Source organism: Chelonia mydas, chromosome 1 (assembly GCF_015237465.2).
Source record: "Chelonia mydas isolate rCheMyd1 chromosome 1, rCheMyd1.pri.v2, whole genome shotgun sequence".
Taxonomy (NCBI): Eukaryota; Metazoa; Chordata; order Testudines; family Cheloniidae; genus Chelonia; species Chelonia mydas.
Genome location: NC_057849.1, coordinates 16,512,582 through 16,538,706, shown reverse-complemented (window position 1 = coordinate 16,538,706; position 26,125 = coordinate 16,512,582). Strand labels below are relative to the sequence as shown.

Genomic DNA, 26,125 nt, shown 5'->3' with positions numbered 1-26,125 from the left:
GATTCATGACATGTAGCTTTTAATGAGAACGCTTGGTTTAATTTAATGAGAGGCCTGGGCTAGTGGTCTGAGCATAAGACTGGAAAAAACCAGGAGCTCCTAAATTCTACACCCTGCCTAACTTCACATTTGGAAGGATTTTTTTTTTCTTTCTGCAGCCATGAGGATGGGGGTGTGTGTGTAAAAATATACTAATTATATGTGATATTAACATACATGTTGTATATTCACCTGTATAGTTCAATTTCCCTGAGCTCTTCCATAGAGGGGCCCATCTACTCTATCCTCATTTAAGTCCCCCTTAAAGACCCACTTTCCATCCACTGCCTACAGGGAATCTAATTGACCTGCTCCGAAAATCTTTGTTTCCCTTTCCCAATACAACCTCTGTCTACTTGCTTGTCTGCCCTAAGGCTGATAGATCACTGAGGCAGGTACCATCCCATTCTGAATGTCTAGAAAGCACCAGCACATCATGGGCAGTACCATAAAGTAATGACGATGGGTTCACAGCACCTCAGAAAATAAGGTCCTATATATTACGTCTATTAGACAAATAAGAATTTTGCAATGATAGAATAATGTTCATTCTAATAATATTAAAGCTAGTGTTGAGATAAACGGGAAAGTTTGTAGTATTATTGGTACTTGAAATATGGGTCGATTTTGCAATTATACAAAGCCAACAATTAAATACCAGTAGTCTTGCAACTATCTGCTTTTTGCTGACACTGTATTAGGGACTGAAAAGGGGGGAGACGACAAAGCACTAATATAAGTTTGACTTCGCATTTTTGAAAAGGGGAACCATGTTGACTGCTGCTTGTTTCTTGCAATTCCTTTGGAAAAGTAGTATGAAAGTTTATTGTCCCTGTATGTTGCCTCTTAGGATCCCTTTGCTGAGTTCCGTACTGATACTCAAACTCATTTTACACAACTGCGTAACCCATGGACTTAAATGACGTCCAGTAATTCCTGGTTCTCAACTTGGTGAGAGCATGATCAGGCCCTAGACTTTACATTCCTGAAATCCTTAACCCTTGTATTCAGTTAACCCATTCCTTGCTACACGGAGTTCAAGTCATTTTTGGACATCAGTATCAATCTTTCCTATTATTCTGAAGTTCATTGACATTGAATGGCAGCACATTTAAAAGTAATAAAAGGAAATATTTTATTTATACAATGCATGTAACCTGTGCAACTGCTTGTCACAATATACAACAGGCTAAGAACTTAGTAGGATTATACAAAGACTCTACAACTATATGGATAATGAACATCCAGAGTTACTAGTGTATGAATTAAAAATAAAAGATGAAACCAGAATTTTGGAAGGGATGGATGCTTCAGTGCATAAGCCACACACTGACTAATGGATTAGAAAGAAACTTTCCCAGGGGAGTGTGGGGGCAGGCTATCCCATAACTATATACTAGAGGCCTTCTTTGCTCTGAAGTGTCTGATACTGGTTACTGTCAGACAAAATAGAGGGGTGGGTTAGTTGGACCACTGTTCTGATCCAGTCTGGCAATTCCTGTGCTCCTAGGTTCTCACCACTTCTTCTTTAGATCCAAGATGGCTTCTCCTCTGGCTGTGTTCTATATTCCATGTGTCATAAAACTGTCTTGTTTATAAAAGGAATCTCTTTGACTGTTAGGCTGTTTGTTATCTAACTGATAAATGGGTGGTTAAAATTCCCCTGATCTAGGGATTTCTTGTCTTCCAGCTCTGTGAGGTCTGGAGCAGACACCCTCTGTTTTTCATTCCTCCTGTCCTAAGGGAACAAATGTTACCACTGCATGTTTGGCTGTCAAACTGTTGACAAGCAGCACGTTCTCTCTATTCTCACCTGTGTCAGGGTTTCCTCTAGCATCTATCACCATAATATCTAAGTGCTGATTGTACCTATCATAGAATATCAGGGTTGGAAGGGACCTCAGGAGGTCACCTAGTCCAACCCCCTGCTCAAAGCAGGACCAATCCCCAACTAAATCATCCCAGCCAGGGCTTTGTCAAGCCTGACCTTAAAAACTTCTAAGGAAGGAGATTCCACCACCTCCCTCGGTAACGCGTTCCAGTGTTCCAGTGTTTCACCACCCTCCTAGTGAAAAAGTTTTTCCTAATATCCAACCTAAATCTCCCCCACTGCAACTTGAGACCATTACTCCTTGTTCTGAGAACAGTCTAGATCCATCCTCTTTGGAACCCCCTTTCAGGTTGTTGAAAGCAGCTATCAAATCCCCCCTCATTCTTCTCTTCCGTAGACTAAACATCCCCAGTTCCCTCAGCCTGTGCTCATAACTCATGTGTTCCAGTCCCCTAATAATTTTTGTTGCCCTCCACTGGACTCTTTCCAATTTTTCCACATCCTTCTTGTAGTGTGGGGCCCAAAACTATCTATACTGGCATTTTCCTTGCTGGCTCCCATCATTAGAAATGCTGCCTTTTCTGCAAATAGCTCTTCGCCATAAAGGCACAACTACATTCCCTTCACTTTATCTTTGCCTAAATCAGGGGTCTCAAACATGCGACCTGCGGGGTAATTTCCTGGGGCCACCAAGCTCCCCTCCCTCCTGCTCTCTCTCCCCTCAGCATGCCGCGTCCCTGCTCCTCTGCCTACCTCCAGGCGCTTCCTGCCACCAAACAGCTGTTTGGCGGCACTTAGCACTTTCCAGGAGGCAGGGGGAGGAGCAGAGAGCCACATGCTCAGGGAAGGAGGGAGAGAAGAGGCGGGGCATGGGCAGGGATTTGGGGAAGGGGTTGGAATAGGGGCAGGGAGGGGGTGGAGTTGGGGCGGGGACTTTGGGGAAGGGGTTGGAATGGGGGCGGGGAAGGGGTGGGCCTCTTGAAAGGAGTGGAGTGGTGACGGGACCAGAGGCCGCAGGGGCGGCGGGGGATGTCAGTGATGCTGCGCTCAGGCCAATGTATTAGTCCTCATGTGGCCCTCGTGGTGATTCAAGTTTGAGATCCCTGGTCTAAATATTGTACAAAAAACCAACCGGACGTTAATACAGTCAAACTGATTCTGCCAGCTTATTCACACTGAGCAGTCCCATTGATTTAACAGTTACATGACTATACTATGAGTAAGAGTGCCTGAATTGGCCTTTGTGTACTGGTATTGTGACTATTTGGATATAATGGCGAAGAGCACATTGCACGAGACCTCTGTCCATTCTGTCTGTTTATACACACACACACACAGATTTGTGTATGTGCAGTGATGCACTGCAGAAAGATACAGACCAAGAGACTATAATAAGAGTCCACCCCATCCCCCAAGTTTTGGCTAGAGATGGGCCTGAACCAGACTCTCAGATCTAAACACCACCAAACTTTGGATCACCGTTGTAGCTCTAGTTATAACAGAGTGAAATTAGTACCTTGGAAAACTGCACTTAAGCTAAATGAATTTGTCCCACAAATTTCTTGGAGCCTGACTTGCATTTGAAAGAAGATGCTGATCCAAAATAAAGAGAGCTGGATTCCTTAAAGAATGAGCTTTTTAGAGAAATCAATCCATATTGTAGTAAGGAGCTATTTGTTATTTTGCCAAGAGCACTGCAAGGAGCAAGCCTGTCCAGCTATGCCGCAGACTTCTAGTAGGAAAATACTTGCCTCTCTATGTTTTTTTGCTTGCGACGCTGAATGCTTCTGGAAGTGGACTGGATGTAAGTACTTGCACTGTTACAAAACAGCTGAGTACCCTGAGATAATAAAGTGGTGTTAAACTTTATTTGAAAATTGGACTTAAGTAGCAGAGACTAGCAACTGGCAGATTTCTAGGGATGTTACTATATGAATGCTTTACATATTTTTTTCTCTCCTACTCTTAGGTTGCAATCAAACAGATGAATTTGCAACAGCAGCCCAAGAAAGAACTTATAATTAATGAAATCCTTGTAATGAGGGAAAACAAAAACCCCAACATTGTCAACTACTTGGACAGGTATGTTCCGATTTAAAAGATGGGCTGCGTGTAGCCACTGGCAGCCCTTTCACCTTCCTTGGTGATCCTGTTTGAATCCAACCCAGGGTGATGACAGTAACACTGTATAGTAACTGTGTGCCATGAGTTTGGTGCTCTCAGTCCAGTTCTTAGTGGGCAGGTGTCTGCATCAAATAGCCTTTGCTGGCACTTGATTCACTGTAAAAATGCTGGCATGGAAGGCTTTAGTGCTATACAGTCAGGATTCCAAGTTGTATCCCTCTCCTTTGCTGCATTTTAGACACTGAAAGCAATTTCCTTCTGGCCACCCAAGGAGAAATGGAAACTAAGCCATGATATGTACATTTTTTTTCCTCTTGCACTGGTGCTGACATCCAGCTTGCAGAGAAATAAGCCTGCCAGGATCCCAGGGAACACTCTCCTTTAGCAGTTTCTTAAGATGACTGTTCCTCCCTGAGTCAGGATATAATAGTTTAGCTGCTGAATAGAAAACATACCCAGGGCTGGGCACAATCTAGGTATGAATAATGGAGTGCAAGTGGGTGCAAGGAGCCTTTCTCCCCATCCTACGCACCCCTTCTCTGGGGCTGGATACAATCCAAGCCCTTTCTGTTCAGGGAGCCCCAGGGCTGAGCAGAGGTATTGCCCAAGGTGGCAGTAACCTCTCCAAAGGGAGCAGGGCTCTTCCCTTCACAGAGCTGGCCCTCCTGGGGTTGGGAGCACATGCTGTGCCCTTTGGAAGAGCACATCAGCTGCTGCTCTCCTGTTAGACCCCTGGAGGCACTGGCCTGCTTCAGACATGCCATCTCCTGGAGCTCCCACTGGACTGTTGTGCCCCAGCACCACCTCTCATGCTTGTCCGCGGGTACTTTTGGTACTGATTTAGCTGTATGTATTTCTAAGCCAATATTGTTAAATCCGTACAAAACTGTGTGTAGACAAGCCCTGGGGCACAACGTTCTGGCTGCGCTGTGCGTTCTGATACCACAGCCGCAAAATCCACCTTTCCACACAGAAGTTAAGCTGTCACCTTTAAAAAAAAAAAATAAAATGCTTCTAGTCCTCATGACCTAGAAAATCGCCATGTATATGTGCCCAGTGTGTATATCAATGCGGCGATGTTTCCCCGAGTCCGTAGACCAGTGGTCTTCAACCTTTTTATGCCCCAAATCACTTTTTGAATTTAAGGGCAACCCAGGATCTACCCCGCCACTTCCCTGAGGCCCCACCCCTTCCCTGAAGCCCCACCCCTCTCACTCCATCCCCCACTCTCTCTGTCGCTTGCTTTTCTGCACCCTCACTCACTTTCACCAGGCTCGGGCAGGGGCTTGGGGTTCAGCAGGGGGTGCAGGCTCTGGGCTGGGGCTGAGGGGTTCGCAGTGCGGGAGAGAGCTCTGGGTTGAGCCTGGGGTAGGGGATGGGGTGCAGGGTGCAAGCTCTGGGAGGGAGTTTGGTTGCAGGAGGGGGCTCTGGGCTTTGCAGAGTGTTGGGGTGAAGGAGGGCTTATGGGGTGCTGGCTCTGGGAGGGGGGTCAGGTCTGGGGCAGGGGATTGCAGGAGGGGGCATGGGGTGCTGGCTCTGGGAGGGGGCTCAGGGCTGGGGTTTGGGGTGCAGGCTTCCTCCAGGCAGCACTTACCTCTGGTGGCTCCCGGTCGTTGGCACAGCGCGGCTTAGGCAGGCTCCCTGCCTGCCCCGGTCCCACTCAGGCACATCGGCACCTCCTCCCCATCACGAGCCTGGCCACCCCCCACCCTGACAGCCAGTAGTGCACCACGTGGCCACGCTGCTCCTGGAAGGGGCCAACATGCCTCTGCGGCCCCTTGGGGGGGGGGGGGGGGCACATGGCTCTGTGTGCTGCTCCTCTCTGCAGGCAGCACCCCCGCAGCTCCCATTGGCCACAGGTCCCCGTTCCCATCCAATGGGAGCTGCAGGGGCGGTGCCCGCAGAGAGGAGCAGCGTGCAGAGACCCTTCCCCCCGCGGGTCCATGCTGGCTGCTTCTGGGAGTGGCTTGGGGCTGCTATGGCTGGAGATCGTGATCGACTGGGAGAGTGTCCAGGATCGACCAGTCGATCGCAATTGACCGGTTGGTGACCACTGCTGTAGACAGTTTGAAACACATCTGTGAGAGCCGTGAACTGCCTCTTTCAGCCCAACAGGGTGTTCACACTGAAACCTAACGATGACGGCAGAAACATCAGCATTGTCAATTGTTTTATTGTTGACCATTTTAGAAGGAACATTCAGTTAAAAGGCTTTTACTCTAATCCCAAACTACCTTCCCAATTGCCAAAAACTTCACTTGTTTCCTTCCCAGCTGCCAGAACCTCTAACCTCCCCCAGTAACTATTAAGATGCAATTATGAGCTGTCAGAACAAACATTTGTGGCATGTCCAAAACTGTGGGGCCTGCATACAGTGACTTGAATTTAGTATCAAATTAAATAATCTGGAGCACTGTGTATTGGTTGCATTAGCCATTTTCATACTTCATTAAAGTTCTCCATATTTAACTTTAATGGAGCTGCCACAGAACGAAGGCCCGGGTTGCTGCAGAGCATTCAGGGCCCTGAATACAGCCCCTTGGCTCTGGGCCACACACTTAAATCTTGACTTACTCCAGCCCTTCAAAAGCACTGTAGGTAAATAGCCATGAAGTTTTGTCTCTGGATCTCTCAGATTAGACTGTAACAGAATACGCATCTGCTCTGCACAGATATTAAAGTCCCCAAGATCTTTTCTTAAGGGGTCTGCCCTTCTTTACCGAAAAATGCTGCTCCTCACACTTTTGCATCAGTGAGCTGCAGTTCAGTGGGGCTCTATATACTGTAAACCATTTTAGTACCTTTAGGGATGACAAGTGCAGCTATATAAATGTAAATTGTTATGAATAAAACCAAGGGTGTGTTGAGATGGAGAAGTGACATTGCAAAGGCACTGGAGGGTTATATTACCTTCAGCTTTTTCCCAGTGTGTATCTGAGACAGACACCAGTCCGTTATTGATCAGTCTAGCTATTTTTGTGCCCACAGTAGAACCTCAGCGTTACAAACACCTTGGGAATGGAGGTTGTTCGTAACTCTGAAATGTTTGTGACTCTGAACAAAATGTTATGGTGGTTTTTTCAAAAGTTTACATTGAACATTGACTTAATTCAGCCTTGGAAAGTTACTATGCAGAAGAAAAATGTTGCTTTTAACCATCTTAATTTAAATGAAACAAGCACAGAAATAGCTTCTTTACCTTGTCAAATTTTTTTTTAAACTTTCCCTTTATTTTTTTTTAATAGTTTGTTTAACACTGTACTATGCTATATTGGCTTTTTTCCCCCGGTCTCTGCTGCTGCCTGATTGCATACTTCCAGTTCCAAATGAGGTGTGTGGTTGACCTGTCAGTTTGTAACTCTGGTGTTCCTAACTCTGAGGTTCTGCTGTATCTGCTTCTCTCAGCACATCACATACAATAATGCTCTAAATCACACACTAATTTTATTCAAATAAGTCCTGAGAATCCTTCCCAACCACTGACACGTTCACCAGAACCTTCAGTCACACCACCCACCATACCCCGTTTGTACAGTTCTCCCCATGATTCCGGGAAAACTTGGGAGAGGAGTGAGCCTTGTAGCACATCCGTATGGGATTCTGAATCCAGGTGAACCGAGGCAGGAGAAGGGGATCCAGACCCCTGCACCCTGCCACCAACCCTCTCACAATTAAAACAGAGCTGTTAATTCAAGCCCTGCAGAGGACTGAACTGTCCCACTATTGAATGGAGAACGTTTATAAATATTTGGCCATCAGTGACTTGTAATGTGACTTCTGGGAGTTAGTTCTTGACTGTTCTCTTTTTTGGTTTGTCTTCTAAATGTCTCTGCCCATCTATGTAGAGTGTGGCAAAGAACACAAGATTAAATGCTGTGAATTTAACTTGGTTGATGGAGTGCAGTGTGACAACTTCCTTTGACAATAAGGTTGCTTAAAAGAGGCATTTGTTATCTAATTAGAGAAGCTGTGCAACAGTACATGTATTGCACTTGCCTTCTCCGTTAAGAAAATCTGGGCTATAAGGTAATTACATGCCCTGTCGTCTTGTTTAAATGCCTCCAGTACATAAGCTGCCGCTTTTGTCATCGCCCTTCTTTCAACAGACATCTTGAATAGAACTGATCATTCTACTGCTGTAGGCAATGTGCAAAGCAGCTCCCAAATAGTTCTGTAATACTTACAAGATGGGGGAATGCTATGTAGAGATTAGGTCTACTGCGGTACTTCAGTTTTGCACCAGTGTGAACCTGGGGTTCTGCTGGTGAGTAAAAAGGGAGTAATGTAGTGGTGAATCAGGCCTGTCCTTTCTTGGACACTGAATGCATTTCCGATTGGAATCCAAATTTGCTTTAGCAAATCTAGTATTACAAAAGGCAGCACGGGGAAGGATACCCTTGCCATTAGGCGACTATGGATCTATAGGCTTCCAGCAGCTGTTTGAAAACCAGATCATAGGCCTTTCTATTGCCCCAATTCCTCTGACTGTAAAATCATGCTTTATTCACGTTTGTACACCACTAGGAACTGCGTCTGAAATGTATTTTATTACAGGAGTGCCTAGAGGTTCCAACCAGATTGGGTCCCCATTGTGCTAGGTGCTGTATAAAAATACTATGCAAGTGCAATGTATTTTTTACTTTGAATCCCAATCTTCTAGTGCTTTGCATATGGATGGACCCCTGTACCAACACAGAGCCCCAGTGAGGTAAACATAGAGGCTTTTTGTTTCTCAACTTTTGAGAGAAATCTCCTTTACAAACCAACCAACCAGCCCCACAGAAATAAAAACCTCCAGCTGTAGTCACCTATATGGCCAAAGGTCATACAGCAGGTCAGTGGGAGGGAACAGAACTTGATCCTGTATCTGTAATCCTGAAATCCCCTTTCCTGTCTCAGAAACTGCCAGGGGAAAAAAAAAGTATTTGAAACATATCTGCAATAAACAATTCAGTGACTGATACTGGCCTCTGCTGTGGTTAAAGATCAAAACGAGCCTGGAGGTGGCACCAGCCTGCTTCCTCAAATCACATTTACTCAGCTGGAGCTGGCAGGAAGCTTGAATTAATTCTGCATCCTTGCAGGTTGTGTAAGATCTCTCAGTTATTTAGGTGCCCAGGCTCTGGCATGCACATACGGCTGCTGATGGCCTAGCTTCAGATTCCCAGCGTGCTTCTTGGCTTGTACTGTCTGCTGCTCAAAATTACTTTCAGCTTCCATCTGGTGCTCACTGGGTTGCGCTGTGTATGGTCATGCGGGACATGTGATCTCCCAATTTCTTGCCCATTGGGCAAGCTGAGTTATGCTGCAGAAGACACTAATGGCAGGGAAGGAAAGTGCCACTGATCAATTAAAGGTGCTGATGGAATCTGCAAGGCACCCATGTCTAATTGTACTTGGCTGGAAAGATGATGATGATGGGTAAGACACAAAACCTTAGAAGTGGGTGAAGGGGAATTTGGGATACAATAGCTTTGGGGGTCCATTAGGAGGAGGATAACCCAGTTTCATAGGGTCAGCCGGAATATTCGTGAAGAAATTTGTACTGTTCCAACCCTATAGTCCCCTTCAAGAGGGAGTTATTGCACAGGCAGCCAAACCAGTCATAGCCCAGTTCCTATGGAATCTGTACTGCTGGGGAAGAGACTCCAAACAGAGCAGCAAAAGGGGCATTGCACCACCGCTTCCTTTCCCCATGGATGTCTGGTGTCCGGAGACTGTGTTCTCTGCACATGCAGGGAAACGTAGGCCAGTCGGTAAATGTTCCTGGGCCCTGTGTACACTCCTGCAGGATTCTCAAGGGATTTGCCCAGTACTACTCAGAAAGACATTGTTGAGCTGGGATTCTGATCTCCTTGGCTCCTAGTCACGTGCTCGGACCACTAGACCGTACCTGTCCTCATTTAACTAAAGAGTCTCCTTTAGTGCAAGTGTAAATGGTCTGTGTTACTTTGGAGCAAAAGCCCACACCCCGAAGCAGTCCTGTGTGGCCTCAGAATCATTACTGTCTGTTTTAAAGCCAGAATATGCTTTAAAACTTCTTGATTCTCCTATTTGAAAAATTTTAGCTAATCGCTGAATGAGACACTCACCTTGCTTTCTACCTTTGACAACTTGGAGAATTATTCATTACTTTGAGACTATTACATTTTCCTCTGGCCTTCAAGATGCAGTAGGATTGATCATGTGATCAGACTGAAGCGTCCTTTAATCGATGCTAGTGCACAATGTCAACACCAGCACAGCAGCTCTTAATCTGATTTGAGTTCTTGTTTTTCTGTCTGCTGTCCCAATGTCTTGTTTATATCCTCAAGAGCACATGTATTCCTTAAAGGGACTAGGATTTCACCACAGCCCCCTGGAAGAGGGAAATTGTGAACTGGCCAACAGAACCAGGTCATATGCAGCCATCTCCTTACCTGTCCCATCCTGTTGTGGACATACCAGGAAAGGTCAGGACAGAGCCCTGCTGTACTAGATTCACAGCTGGCATTATGGTCCTGTAGGTAGTTCTAATTTAATGCTTGAGCCAGGGCAATTTGAGGATCAGGCAGCCATAATCGGCTCCCCAGTGGACATGCCCTTTGCCCCTGCACCAAGCAGATCTTGATGCAGGTGAGAATCTGGCCTAAGGATGTTCTTGTGATTAACCCACAAAACTAGGAGCCAGAAGCCTGGTCTGTAAGCTTGGCTCTGCTACTCTGTGATGTTGTTTGGGGAAAATCTGTTTAACCTCTGTGCCTTCATTTTCCCTCTGGGTAAAATGGTGATAATGCTTGCATACTTTGCAGGATACTGTCATTCTCAAATTGCTTTGAGATCCTTAGGTGTCATAGGTGCAAGAAAAAAATTAATGATCAGACTTTAAGGATGTACAATATTTTCTAAAAAATGACTCTACTTACAGCGTGCACACAGCTGATCCATGACAAAACAGGAGCATATTACTATTTCTCCATCTTCCCTTTCCCCTCCCACACCTTTTATTTCATCTACATGTTCTCTCTTGTCTTAAACGAAGATCGAAGATCTTTGGGGTGGGTACATCAAATCATAAATCATTGGAGTACCAGAAATATTATCTGAGTAACTTAAATCTCTAGCACTGCTAAATTAACTGTCTGTTAACTAATAGCTGAAAGCCCATGCCATCACAGGGTTAATTCATAGTCACATATGTCAAAAATAAAATAAAAGGATTAAAATGGCTGAGAACTTAATAATTGGATATAACAGACAGCAAATTCCATGTGTATGCTGGTTATGTCGTGTGGGTGGTTGTGTTGATTTGTGTCTCCAGGAGAGACTGTGCTAGAATATTTGTTGATTTGTACAAAAGTGGTGAATGAGGAGAGTGTGCTGCGGTTAAGCAGTGTGTGTGCTCATTTTGGGGTTTATTGTATGTGCTCGTTTTGGTGTTGTGTGGGTGGTTGTGTTGTGCTGGGAGAGTTGTGTGGGTTTGAGTGGTGGCAGTTAGGTACAGAGGTGTGGCGATTTGGCCACTAATCCATCATCTGCGCAGTTTCCCTCAGACAGCCAATGAAACCTGCAAAGTAAGGGTGGAGATTGGTTGAGTTACCTCTCATATAACGATGGTCTGGGACTCTTGGCATGGTATAGATGCATGCATTACTATCGCTGTACACCACACAGGTGTAATGCATAAAGTAAAAATGGCCAAGAACTTAAAGTTGGATGATAACAGACTGAATCCCAGTGATGATTCAACCTGGTGATATGCTGAACAAAAAAGAGCTCTCAGCCATGCTTGTAAGCTGTTCCCATCACTCCACACTGACTCTCCAGGCATTTTGGACTTTACAATGAGGCACAGATGCCTAGTGGCCCACTACATTTTAAAAATAGCTTTACTCAGAGCTTTTTTGGCTAAAGAAATACAACTACCGTCTGTTTTTTTTTTTTTTTTTGGCCCTTTATAGTTACCTTGTAGGAGATGAACTGTGGGTAGTTATGGAGTATTTGGCAGGCGGCTCCCTGACGGATGTTGTAACAGAGACCTGCATGGATGAAGGACAAATAGCAGCTGTGTGTCGAGAGGTAAGATTATGCTCTGCTCGTCAGAACGAGTTCTTGCCATGAAATGTATAAATAAAATTAAAGTTTCCATGAAGTGTCATGGTTTTACAGTATAACTTGGAACGTTCTTTGACATGGAGCTAGATTGCTTTGACTTGGTACTAGATATTTAATAGTTCTGTTGGACATAGCTTAACTGCGACAGAAACATTTAAAAGAAATATCATCAATGAGTTGAGCACAGAAGTAGCATGCCACAGTGCTGTTCAAACATTAGCTAATGAATGCAGTCTTGTTAACAGAGTAAATCTTTAACAATTTGAATCTCTGTTACCTAAAGTTCCTTGTTTGAAGTAAGGCCTGCCTGCCAATGTCTGCCTAGGGACATGGTGGATTCTCCATCACTTGCAATCATTAAGTCAACACTGGATACCTTTTGAAAAGCTGTGCTATAACTCAGACAAGTTATGGGCCTGATGGAAATAATACTAGGTAAGGTTCTGTGCTCTGTGATATGCGGGAAGGCAGACTAGGTGATCACAATGGTCCCATCTGGCCTGAAAATCTTGAATGTAAACCTGCTCTTTTTCCACTTGTGGTGTTAAATCTCTCTCCTTTTCAAATGTTGTTTACAATTCAATAATTATACCGAAGAAACTTTGAAAAACGTGCATCAGAGAGAAGAACTGTGGAAGCTCTGTTATTTCCTGGGCCTTTATGGGCCAGCTCACTACTACAGAGGAGTTTTCTGGGAGTACTCTTGTGATATTGCAAAACTATTTATTCCAGGTTGTGCCAGAGGAGCCCATACACAGTGTTTATTTTTTTAAATTTGGTTTGACCTATTTCTTCACAGCCTCGTTAGTGGATCCATCATCTCAATGTTAATATTCAGTTTGCAGACAGGCTTGCAACCTATTCTGGAGTTTCTAGGATAGTCCCTGTTTTCAGGGCAATCCTAGATCCCACATCTAGTTAATGGGGCTCAAAATCACTTTTAGGGCTCCCAACACATGATCCCTTGCAGCATGGTAACATTTTGATGCCTTAACCCTCAGATCTAGAGTTAGGCAAATTTTTCCAGAAGTTTCTTTCCTGAAAAACTCAGTTTTGGGTGAGTGAAGCTATTCGCAAATTTGTGTTGAGTTCACCAACCAGTTTCAGCCAAACAGAAAAAGTTGAAATATTTTCAGTACCATGGAAAGGAAATATTTTGTTTCAACCCCACAACAATTCATTTCAGTTTTTGGGCCTTTTGAAGAAAACAAAGCAAAGGCTTCACAAAATGGTGGTGGTGGTGCCTTCCTTATAATAGCCCTGTGGCTAGAGCAGTTACCTGGGATGTGGGAGACTTGGGTTCAGTTTCCTCATCTGCCTGATGCCGAACTGGGACTTCAACTTGGTTCTCCCAGCTCAAGTTTTAAATAAGTGCCCTCACTGCAAGGCTGAAGGTTCATCCTTGCTCTCTGTAGTCAGATATGACGATATGAACAGCCCCTAGCCCACGAACAGCCCCCAGTCCTGAATTGTCACAGCTCTGAAATGTCCAGTCCTTTCCTGGACTATTCAGAGGAATAATAAGGCTTGTTTGCTCCAACTCATCACTTTTTAACTGGAGTTAACTATCACTTCAGTTCAAAGGCAACGCTGGGTTGGGTTAGATTAAAAGTAAAACAAGTTTATTAACAAGAGGGGATAGGATTTTAAGTGAGTTCCAGTATAAAGAATAGAGCTAGAAATGGTTACAGGCAAATAGAAGTGAAAAATGCTTTCTAGCAGCTAAGACTGAACAAAGCAAGCTACAACCATTGTTCAATGTACCAATCTACTTTCCAGCAAGATGGCTGACCTCCCCTCTGGTTGGGTTCTTCCACAAAGTCCAGGAAGATTGTCTGTTTAGATGGAAGATAACTTGGGATTTTTTTTGCCCCTCTCTTTCATAGTGCAGTGAACTGTTGCAATGGATTTTTCGAAAGGTTAATCTCCCCAAAGTAAAGTTCATTCAAGCTGTGAGGAAGGCACCATGGAGTCTCCTGGTGAAGGGAATTTCATGCTGTTTTCTTCCCCCGCTGGTGTTTGTTAAAATGCAAATTGATCTGTTTCTTGCAGTCCGTCCCCCCTCCCCCCCATGATGTGATGCTGAGTGGTTATCTCCTCCCCTTGTTTACTTGATGGTCCTATTAACTTTCTGTGTAAATTGCATTCCCATTGTCACTTATTCAACCTTGGAAGTACCTTCAAGGTGGCAGAACCACATTCCTTTGTCTAGGGTAGGGTAACTTCAACTCTACCTGGCAGATACACTTTAAGAACATAATTCCCCATGTTTGTAAATTTGAATTTGTCCCCTGTACATACACACTCAATAATATTAAGTATCTGGCATTAGCTTTCTATTGCTATCGTAACCTGTATCTAAAAGGCGTCATGTATGTCATTAATGAGTTGGGGTACATCAACTCGTCAGGGCAGCTGAAACTGCAATTTACAGCGCAGCAACTTTCTCACTCACGGGTGTGAAAAAACACCCCCCCTGCGTGCAGCAAGTTTCAGCGCTATAAAGTGCCAGTGTTGACAGTGCACCAGCCCTGGGAGCTGCGCCCGTCGTGGAGGTGGTTTTTTTAGAGCGCTGGGAGAGCTCTCTCCGAGTGCTCTGCCGTGACTACACAAACCACATTAAAGCGCTTTAGCGTTGCCAGTGTAGACTAGCCCTCAGTTTCCCACATCCCATGTGGCTGCTCTCACCAGTGGGCAAAAGCTTATAAGGGAGGCTCCACCCAACCTTCTTCTCCCTGTTTGAGAATCCTTTCCTTTGCTTTTGTCAAAACGCCGGAAAACTGAAACAAAATGTTTTGGGTAGAAGTGAAACTTTTTGTTTTGACATTATTGAGACATTTTGATTAGTTTTGACTTAAAAAAAATATTTTTTTTTTGATTTGCTAAAAAGTTTAAAAAATGCCTTTTTCGGTTTGACCCCAAAATAATTTATTTATGCATATGTTATTTTGGGGGCAATTGCCAATGAACAGAAAAATCCATTTTTTGCTCAGTTCATAACGATTCATTTCAAGTTGGGTCCTTTGTTTCTACCCAGATCGCTCTCCATTCCACACAGATTTGAGATACTCTGACATATCACTTGTGTGTCGCATCAGAAATGCAGTCATTAAACTGTGGAGATAGAATATGTTGCTTATAGTAAAGGAACTAAGGCCATGTTATTTAAAAGTGCATATCTTCAGATTCGACTAGTTGGTCAGTTGCTCCTTTTTTAATGCAATTTCCTAGGTTGTTGAATGGCTTTATTAAAAAAATACCATGTTGTGAACTTTCTCATAGTGTCTTCAGGCTCTGGAATTCCTGCATTCAAGCCAAGTCATTCACAGAGACATCAAGAGCGACAACATTCTACTAGGAATGGATGGCTCCGTCAAACTAAGTATGCAGAAGGCAGCCTTAATGATGACTCGAACTGTGAGCTTGCAAATTAAAGGGCAGGTTGTCCTTCCAAGGCACAGTTGTGTTGTGAGGATAGCCAATAGGCAGTGACACCTATTTGCGTTAATGGTAGCTGCAGGGATAAATAGCTGTGCACTGAGACCATAGCTTTAAATATGGTTGGGCTAGATTAAAAAGGATGACTTAGGATGGGCGGAAGAGATCTCGTTACTTGCAGACTGAGCACAATTAGTATGAAAAACAATGAACTAGCATTGAGGGGGTTCCATGTTTTCCATCTTTACAAACTGTCAGTCATGCCCACTCAGCCTGGGCTCTGAGAGTCAAGCGGAGTTCTTTCCTTCTTGCACATTATCACCAGCGGTAAAGATTCTGCATGCCACATTATGTCCTTAATGTCACCTGTGCAATCATATTGCTTTCCATGGGGTGGCACAGGGGTAATTGATTGGAACCTAGTAAAGAACTCTGTTGATGGTGTACTGGATGGAAGAGAAACCTGCTCCAGGGTTAACAGGAGACATAAATAAATAAATAAACCTCTGCTTTAGTCAGTAACGTGAGCAGATATAACTCCAAATTCACTCCAGGAGCAGATCTGCTGAGTAAGAAGGTGTCATTTATATTTTTTACGTAATCCCTTTTCAGAGTAGAACTGCACTTCAATATCCCACTATTCTGACTTTGTATCATGCTATGAATAGCTAGCCAGAGGCAAAGATGCCATGTACATTATAGAATTTTTTTTTAAACTGCATTTTGATAGCTGCCTAGTGTGAATTAAGTTAGAAAAGTCTCTCTGTGAAAATGGTGCAGTATGCTTTCAGGCTGATTCTCTCAATGGCTCCAATACAAATGTACTCAGTTGTAACCCATAGATGATTTTTCTAACTATTAGCCTGGGTGCAAGGCTCAACCTGGGATCTAAAATTTAAGCTGTGTGTGTTCTTCCCCCTTACCTCAACCTGAAATAAAATTCTACCGGCAGAACTTTGCTGGTAGTTATGTTTCTTCTTTGAGCAGATGCAGATATGTATTCCACTTAGGTGTGCGTGCACCCAGTACACCAGAGCTGAAGAAATTTGCCTAGCAGTACCCAGAGGGGGCGCCACTCATGCCTCATGGCCATAACCCCTCCCTTAGCTACATGAGGCAGTGCTGTCCTGACCCTCCCTCCGTTTCTTCTTACTGCCTGTGGCTGGAGTCGGAGCCCTGTGATCTTAACCTCATTACCTCTCAACTAGTTTACTATTTTCCCTTGTGTGTAGTTAGAACATAAGAACGGCCATGCTGGGTCAGACGAATGGTCCATCTAGCCCAGTATCCTGTCTACCGACAGTGGCCAATGCCAGGTGCCCCAGAGGGAATGAACAGAACAGGTAATCATCAAGTGATCCATCCCCTGTCGCCCATTCCCAGCTTCTGGCAAACGGAGGCTAGGGACACCATCTCTGCCCATCCTGGCTCATAGCCATTGATGGACCTATCCTCCATGAACTTATCTAGTTCTTTTAGTTAGTAGTAGCCTTAGTGTTAGAGTAGCGTTAGTTGTAGTAGTTTGTTTCCTTGGTGATGACCCCACCAATGTTTAAACATTGTCCTTTCTGCGGAGGAGCCATCCGCGCATATAGTACTTGCTCTGTCTCGGTGAGGCCCACATCAGAGTGTTGTGGGATTGGCAACTCGTTTAAGAAAACAGACTCGAGGCGTGGGACCTTTGCCTGAAGCAGCCCCTGCTTGAACAGGCCTGCTTCGGTACCAGGACCCTCCCTGGGTTGCAGATCACCCTTGGGTTCTGAGAGAGCTGCCACTTTATGTTCTGGAGCAGTCACCTCTCTAAAGAAACTGAGGAGCCCTTCCTGCTGACGGCGCCGAGGAAAAGGTCCTAGGACACCAACTGAGATTGCTTCAGGTCTAGGGGTGACTCTTCCGCCTGACCCAGGAAAAGCGCGGACCAGCACAGAATTGTTGCTGGCGCGTGGGAAGGCACAAGTACCTCTAACCCTTCCCCGGTAGCAAGTAGGAAGGCTAGAAACCCTGTGCTGTTGACTCCGGTTCTGGCGTCTTGAGTCTGGTACCGACAAGGGAGATACTGATACTGACTGTTTCCACATTGGTGGTGTATCAGGCAGCTACAGACCTCCTCTGCCTCTTGGTCCCAATCTCTCCTCTCGCCAGGGCTGTGTCATCTGTAGCCCTGTTGATTGAATGAGCTGCTGAACCCTCGGGTCTGTTGGCACCATACCCCAATGTTCCCCTTCCACAGGTGGTGGAAGCAGGGTCGGTGCCAGAATCAGTACAGGGACCTCGGTACCAGGAATCTCCTCTTCACTGCTACGGTTGGCTCTGCAAGTGCTTCCACGGCGGCTTTCACCTCTCTCAACGTCGGTACCGTCAGACAGTCCGGTACTGCTGCTGACTTCGGGCCCGACAACGCTTCCAGAACCAGCACACTCAATACTGATGGTACCGTTTCCATGGATAGCGCCTCTTCCTGACTTGTTCTGGACGGGGGACTCATCAGACCGGTTACTTGCTCCCTTTGGTCTCACTCCACCCTTTTTTCCAGGATCCCAAGGCTCCTTGGCAACTGAGTCGGGGTCGTTGTTCTCCTGCTCTCCATGGCCTGACCAGCATTGGGGCCCTTTGATGGAACGTTACGAGTACCAGGATTGGTGCTTGTCTCATGATCAGGAGGGAGTCCTGTGGCCTGGCACTTACTGGCCATTATCCATGTCAACGGCCTCCATGGAATCCATGGGCTGTTCCTTGGTTGCAGAGGTCCTGCTCTTCATTTTGCTTTAAGGCAAAATTGCTGGCCAGGTCTGCAGTGATGACCATCATGGTACACCGCAGTCCCAGGCTCTGGGGGTCCTTCTCCCTGAGGAGCCTCCGCAGTCTTTCCATCTGGGTCCGTCAGCCCTGGAACAGGATCCGGCAATAGCCAAATGCTGTTTTTGGACAAAACTGACGAGAAGCTGCATTCCTTCAAGGACTCCAGGACTACCCTGCGGTCCTTGGGGGTGTACACGCCAGTGGGGCAGAGGTGCCACTGAGGCGTTCAGCAGCAGTATCGTCCATAGCACACGTTTGGCCAGCCTTGCCCTCCTCCAAGGCAATGGGACAAACCCAGAAAGAGGGATAGATTCAGCAGGAAAAAGCAGTTGGTCTTGGGGTTCGGCAAGTCCACACACTGTCCTCCAAGCGCCCATTGGGCCTCCTTGGTCCAGAGCACTGTTCCAGTCATTGCTCCTCTCCTCATCTCCCTGCTTTGGAGACAGGCTGGCCTGCTTTCACAATGCTTGGGGCTTGATCACCACCCACAGCTGGGTCCTAAGCCCCATCAGATGGGGTTATGCCATCCAGTTCCTCTCCACAACTCCTTCCCACCCTCCCTCCCCATACCCCTTCAGGGCCCCCTCTCACGAGATATTGCTCTTTGAGCATATCCGCTCTCTGCTGGCTTTGGAAGTGGCATGGTTGTGGCACAGCTGAATGAGGAGGAAGAGCAGTGTTTGGTGGCTGTCCAACAAGTCCTCCTTAACAGTAGAGGACCCTCCACCACGGTGCCCTATTCAGTGAAATGGAAGTGACTTTCGGTGTGACCATTGGCCCGCAGAATCCAACCATTGGTGACCTCTATCCAGGGCATTTTGGAGAACCTGCCGCACCTTCTGTCATTGGGGCTTGTGTTTAGTTCATTGATAGTATATCTGGCAGCGATATCGGCATTTCATTCTCTCCCCCCCCCCCAATCATTCAGGGAAGATCAGTTGTCTTCAGTGCCACGGTAGCAAGATTCTTAAAAGGGTTTCTTCATCTGCATCCTCCATTCCTAGAACCAGTTCCCCTGTGGGACCTTACCTCATCCTAGCAGCCTTCTGCATCTTGTCCCTTCCCGCTTGTGTCAGAAAACTGCGTTCCTGGTAGTGATCACATCCCCAAGGAGAGTGAGAGAGTTACAGGCTTTGATGGCAGAGCCTCCTTATTCACAGTTCTCCAAAGACAAAGTGACCTTATGGCCTGCATCCAAAATTTTTTTCTAAAGTGGTTTCTCAGTTTCATTTGAACCAGGTGATGTATATACCTGTGTTCTTTCCTAAGCCACATTCATCTCTAAAGGAGCAGCATCTCCATATCTTAGATGTCAAGCTAGCCTGACATCTGGACAGGCCTAAACCGTTTCATGCTTTGCCTCATTTGTGTCATATGCAGATCGCATGAAGGGTCAAACAGTCTCTGCAGAGACCATTTCCAAATGGATAACATCCTGCATCAAGACTGCATAGGAAATAGCTCTGGTTAGCCCCTCTCCACGAGTGCGAGCTCATTCTATGATGGCTCAAGCAACATCAATAGCATTCCTCAGTGACATTTCCATATTGGACATTTGCAGGGCTGCTACGTGGTCATCGATACATATGTTCATGAACCATTATGCCATAACCGCACGTTCCAGGGTGGATGCAGGCTTTGGTAGAGTGGCCTTGCAGTCATCGTTTAGGTAGACACGGATCCTCGCCTCCTGGCGGGCTGCTGCTTGTGAGTCACTCAAGTGGAATACACAGCTGTGTCTACTTGAAGAAGAAATAATGGTTACTTACTGTAACTGTGGCTCTTTGAGATATAATGCAGACATGTATTCCATGACGCACCCTCCATTCTCTCTGCATTCGAGTCTCGTTTCCAGGCAGTTGGTGCTAAGGACCTGAGGGAGGGTTGGGACAGCGTGGTCCCATGTAGCCAAGGGAGGGGCTGTGGCCACAAGGCACAAGTGCTGCCTCTCTATGGGTACTGCTAGGGAAATTTCTTCAGCTCAGTGCACTGGCGAACACGCACTTACGTGGACTATACGCATCTGTAGCACATCTCGAAGAATCACGGTTCCAGTAAGAAAACATTTCTTATGGTGCACGAGGCATGAAAGAAACCAGCTTGCTGTGTTGGCTTTGCAAGGCTAACAGGAGTAAACGCTTGTTTTAATCAGCAAAATAAGCAGATGAGTTGAAAAGACATGGGGATCAGAAATCTTCGCTTAAAGGTTCCCTTCCTACTTCTGACCATAACTGAATTTAAATGTCTAAAAGTAAATTAATTTTAGTATGGACATAAGCGTTCACACTGTAAAGCAAATACAGCTAGATGGGATGACATATCTACTGTGGAAATAATATGACTGTGACACATCTGATGAGAAAAAACATAGACTATCCTAATCCCAGATTAGATTTAGTATCAGTTAACTTTTCTGGCAGTGTCACCTTAGAATAATGACATTTAGAATGTAGAGCATATATAGCACTTTACGCTTTCAAGGTGCTATAAGGACATTACTTTCTCAGGGCGGTTGTGAGACAAGAAATACTGTCTCCATTTTATACGTGGTTGTGGAGGTGTTCACTTGTCCAACGGCATGACAGTGAGTCAGTTACAGAATCCAGATGCCTTGTGTCGTAAGCACATAACTATCCTTCCTTTCATAACTGCTGCCGTAACTTACATCAGCCGATGCATAATATGAACTCCGTTTTCAGCCTTGTTTTCAGTCAATTCTCTGGCATTAATGGCATTCTCATAACACAGGAAGTAGGGGTCACCAAATGAAATTAATGGACAGCAGGTTTAAAACAAACAAAAGGAAGTATTTCTCCACACAACGCACAGTCAACCTGTGGAACTGTTTGCCAGAGGATGTTGTGAAGGCCAAGACTATACTAGGGTTCAGAAAGGAACTAGATAAATTCATGGAGGATAGGTCCATCAATGGCTATTAGCCAGGATGGGTGGGGATGGTGTCCCTAGCCTCTGTTTGTCAGAAACTGGGAATGGATGACATGGGATAGATCACTTGATGATTACCTGTTCTGTTCATTCCCTCTGAAGCACCTGGCACTGACCACTGTCAGAAGACAGAATACTGGGCTAGATGGTCTGACCCATTATGGCTGTTCTTATGTTTTTTTATATCTTTGTGAACAAACTAACTTATCTTTAAAATGTCTCCTTGCTTCCCAACCCTCATTTTCTCTTCCAGCTGACTTTGGTTTCTGTGCCCAGATAACACCAGAGCAGAGCAAACGCAGCACCATGGTGGGGACACCTTACTGGATGGCTCCTGAAGTGGTGACGCGGAAAGCTTATGGGCCGAAAGTGGACATCTGGTCTCTGGGAATCATGGCTATTGAAATGATTGAGGGAGAGCCTCCTTATCTCAATGAGAACCCCCTGAGAGTAAGCCAATGCTGTGTCACTGTAGTGCCGTGTGAGAGTCAGCCAGATGCGTCAAACCTGGCTTCGCTTTTGTGATAGTTCCCGTATAGTCATACGTTAATAAGGAAACCTCAGAAGTTTCTGCATTAGGGTGAACGGATGCATCCTGGATGCTTCTCTGAACGTCTCTGCTATATTAGGCCAGAAGCAATGCAAGAATGGCCTTTCGTGACATTTCTCTCTGTTCAGTCCCTATGCTGCCTAGAAATTAGAAATGAGGAAAATTCTGACCATTTCAGAGCCTTAAAAGTCTGAATTTGGTTCTAGATAGTGGAAACCCATGGTCTCGGTTTTGTGAAGTGATTTAACTGTCCTTCGCAAGCTGTCTTTCCAGGAATACCTTTCCAGTGGCCCACTTCAAAGCATGGCAAGCGCTTTCGTAGACTCACTCGTAAGACGTCGAGGGCCAGATTGTGGGTAGTTACTTCCTATCCCAAGTTCTGAGCATGTGGCAGCAGGAGCACCGCTAGGCATAGTGTTTTGTAATTGTGGCTGGCTTCTCAAATCCTCAAGCCCAGCCCCTCCTGTGCAATCCCACTCCATCATTTCACTGCCTGGTTCTCATACTGTGGCAGTGGTGGATGGGTTGCAAAGGCTGAGCCCAGGCAGTGGATGAGCTGCAAGCATTGCAGGAGAAGTTTCAAATCCAAGCACATTCATCAACTATTTAAAAAAAAAATAGAAAATGTTCCTGTTAATAGTTTCGTAAAACTTTGGGGTTTTTACATAATCTAAAAATGTTGGCTCTAACGTGCCTGACATTGTCCATATATGATATACACCATATATGATATACACCAGACCTTCCCTTATATGAGCTCTCCCAGCTCTGTAAACCACGCCCCTCCCTCCCCAACCCCCCCCCCCCCGCCCGAGGGGAGTAGCTACCAGTGCTGGGAGTGGGGGTTGTTTTTTCACACCCCTGAGCGAGAAAGTTTCAGCGCTGTAAAGTGGCAGTGTAGACAAGGCCTGGGTTTGTGTTTGCAGGGACATTTACAGGCATGACTATGCCAGTAGCGTTACACTGCTGTAATTATAGTGGTATAACTCCCTGTGTGGACATTCTTCTTGCAGAATAAAAGTATCCACTCAAGGAGTTATACCAGTATAAACCACAGTGGCATAATTATATTGATATAGTTATGCTAGTAAACTCCCCTGTATATAAAAGCCCTTAGACAAGGCATGAAATGTTTTTTCTTCTTTCAAATCCCTCCAGATGGCTACAGGATCCAAACCTGGATTAAATAGGGTAAAATACTAGAGGACTGGATCCTGTCCATTTAAAAGTAGGGCAGACAGCAGTGTTGTTTTATAATAAACATGGATGGACATAAGCGTGTATGAATCATGCAACAATTTGTTCCTAACGGAATGTGCAGGAAAAATAGAAGCCTGTGTAATCTGTAGGAGGAGGGATCTCACTCAAACAAGGGGTGAATCTGAATTGCCCCACATTTCCTTTTGTTTCCTTGTGCTCATTTCCTTCAGGCCCTGTATCTCATTGCTACCAATGGTACTCCAGAGCTGCAGAACCCTGAGAAGCTTTCGCCCATATTTAGAGACTTCCTGAACCGCTGTCTCGAGATGGATGTAGAGAAAAGAGGCTCTGCCAAAGAACTGCTACAGGTAACCACTGGGATGGGGGTGGAGGGGCGAGCTCAAGTCAAGCTAGCACTCTGGCCTCTGCTAAGGATTCCTTTTATGTTTAAAATGGCATGGCTGACGGCACACGCATGTCTGAGGTGACGTGCCTGAAGGGGCACAGGGAGTGGATTGATGAGGATTTTTTTACTTTAGGACTCTTTTCCTGGTTCCCGTCTCTTTTTGTCTTGGCCACCGCTGGGTGGAATATTCTGTAACCAAATTCAAAATGCTCACCCTGGGCCTGATCCTTCAAGATGCAGAGCCCCTTATTCCCATGGTTTCTCCACAGCTGGTGCCCAACTCTGTGTGTCTCAGCACTCTTCCCTCATTGCTCAGACTTCTCTCCCTGCTCTTCTTGGCCTTGTCAACTGCATGATTCCCCACGACAGCCCTTCTGCTGCAAGTGTCTTTTTATACTATGTCTCAGACCCTGCTGTCTCTCTCCTTAATTCACCTCAGCTTGGCTACAAAAGGGACTTCCTCCCTGTCCATTCTCTGCTAGTCTGCTTCCCCTGAGACACTGCTACTCATGCCTTAATCGCTAGCCATTTATTGGGTACCATTCTCTCACTTTTCAGAGTAATGCTCTTCCTTAAATCCCTGCTGTTTCTGTTTCAGGAGCTTGGGTGCTCTAGCCAAAATGCGTCCGGGGCAGAACAGTACTGTCCTCTCACCCACTTCCCCTCTGTTTTCATGGATGTCCAGTTCCAGGACTGAATTCAACCCTATCAGTTTGTGTATGTTCCACTCCCACAGAAGTCCAGTGGGAGTTGTGCATGTGTGACTGATGGCATGGTCATGTCTCTCAAGTGCTCAGTGGTTGGGCTGTACCTGACTTCCCTCACTTGAGATCCACTTTGAATCTGTCTTCTGCTCTCCCCCCCCCCCCCGGAGATGTGCTATGGTAGGATTGGGCATTAGAAACTTTACTTGTTACCCACTATACATGGAATTATTTCCCCACTGCAGCAGGTATTTCCACTTCTTGAAATTTACCTCAAAACTCACCACCTTCAGCTCAGGAGGATCTCTCCATACAGTGCTTTGTGGCACCATGTATAGTGATGGATGCACAACAATATCTGTGTTGCATTGTAGTAAGTGGAAGGTGTCCTGCAAATGGACCCCTGGATATCTAGTAAATGACTTGGATTGTCAGTTTGACTATAGCTGTGCCAAACTCCAGTTCTGCTTTGCAGATATTAATAGATTGAAAGGCTAGAAGGCACTGTTATGATAGAGTCTGACCTCTTGCATAACACAGGCCGTAGAAAATCACTCAGTGACTCCCACATCCAGCTCAATAACTTGTGGATGAACTAGAGCAGATCTCTGTGACTTCATTCCATCCAGGACTAAGATCCTCTAACTTTCAATTTATATTTTTGAATTAACTCAGAATCCATGAAGAATTTCCTGAGTTTCAACTAGTTTTGTGTCACAAGCCCATAAAGCTGGGAATTTAGCCTGATTTTGGTGCAAAGCTGGAACTCAGTCCAGGCTTGCTTGAAAGGTTTGTGACTTCAGCAAAACTTTTAGTTTAACCTGGTTTGAGTTTTGAGCTTGTAACTAAACCAAACTGAGCTCTACATGGTTTTGGTGCAAACGTTTCACTCTGTGGTGAGACTTGACCTCAAAGGCGTCATCAATAACTTGGTTTTCTCCTTCTCTCCTAGCACCAGTTCCTGAAAATTGCGAAGCCCCTTTCTAGTCTCACTCCTCTGATTATTGCTGCAAAAGAAGCAGCGAAGAACAACCACTAACACGGAATCATCATAGTCATTGTGCCAAGTCTTTTCAATGTTCATTTCAGAGACTGAATACCTGCTTTCCTGCTCCTTGGGGGTGCCCAAAACTTTGATCCCCTGAGAGTGGGCCACAGAAGTAGTATTTGTTGAATGTTAAAGGAGGCATTGCTGATCTAAAGTTGTGAACAGCCTTCTCACCCACTTGGTGGGAGAAGATTATTTTGTATGGTTGACAAGGTCTTTTTGAGAACCTCTGAGCCTGATGTAGCAAAGCCAGTTTGATTTCATATCTCTTAATGTTTATTTTTTAACATAAGTGTGGAGCCTTAGACCATGTTTATCTTAATAAATTACATCTCTCGCTGGCCGCATTTTCCCTGCCTCTGCCCAGCTCAGTTATCACACTACTGAAACTCCTGCATGCTTCAGATTACTTGAATAATGGAGCAGCCAGCAGAAATCTGAACAGCTTTAATAATTGAAAAGGGGGATGCAGGAGTATGCGGCACCAAACACTTCCTCAGTGCTGCCGGACGCCTTGACAGAGAGAGCTGAAATATTCTGAATGAATTTTCTGCAACCATCGGAGGATTTAATTCATGGATCGCCTTTGTGCTTCGTCTTGTGAATCAGCCTCTGATTAAAAGATCCTCTTTCTGTTTTCATCTCAGATGTGTAGGCTTCAGTTTTCAATTCTGCTAATTATTAGGTCACTTCCAAAAATAACATTTCTGGTGCGTTAGAAGGTAAATCGTAGAAGAAGGTGACAGGCCTGTTTTTAAAACTATTTCATTTGTAAAGCACAGCTTGTGTTAAAGAAATCACTGCTCTGTATCATAAAACACTGATACAGTGGTCACCATTACAGTATCACCATTTGCCCACATTGGTATTTGAGAAGGTATTATTTCCTATGCCAAGTTCCAGGAAAAACGGTCTTGTCTCAGATGCTATTGTGTGTGTGTGTGTG

The 26,125-nt window shown here is 45.3% G+C and overlaps 1 protein-coding gene across 6 annotated transcripts in view; it reads left to right on the top strand.

Moving 5' to 3' along the window:
* Positions 1-25,820, top strand: part of PAK1 (p21 (RAC1) activated kinase 1) — a 110,977-nt gene extending 85,157 nt beyond the window's left edge. For all 6 annotated transcript variants that reach the window (XM_037885493.2, XM_037885239.2, XM_037885161.2 and 3 more), the window contains 6 exons: positions 3,840-3,952; positions 11,935-12,052; positions 15,371-15,470; positions 21,525-21,721; positions 23,252-23,389; positions 25,084-25,820. In XM_037885493.2, the coding sequence (XP_037741421.1) occupies positions 3,840-3,952; positions 11,935-12,052; positions 15,371-15,470; positions 21,525-21,721; positions 23,252-23,389; positions 25,084-25,170 (753 nt within the window). In that variant the 3' untranslated portion in view covers positions 25,171-25,820. The remainder of the gene's footprint in view (positions 1-3,839; positions 3,953-11,934; positions 12,053-15,370; positions 15,471-21,524; positions 21,722-23,251; positions 23,390-25,083) is intronic.
* Positions 25,821-26,125: the final 305 nt, after the last annotated feature.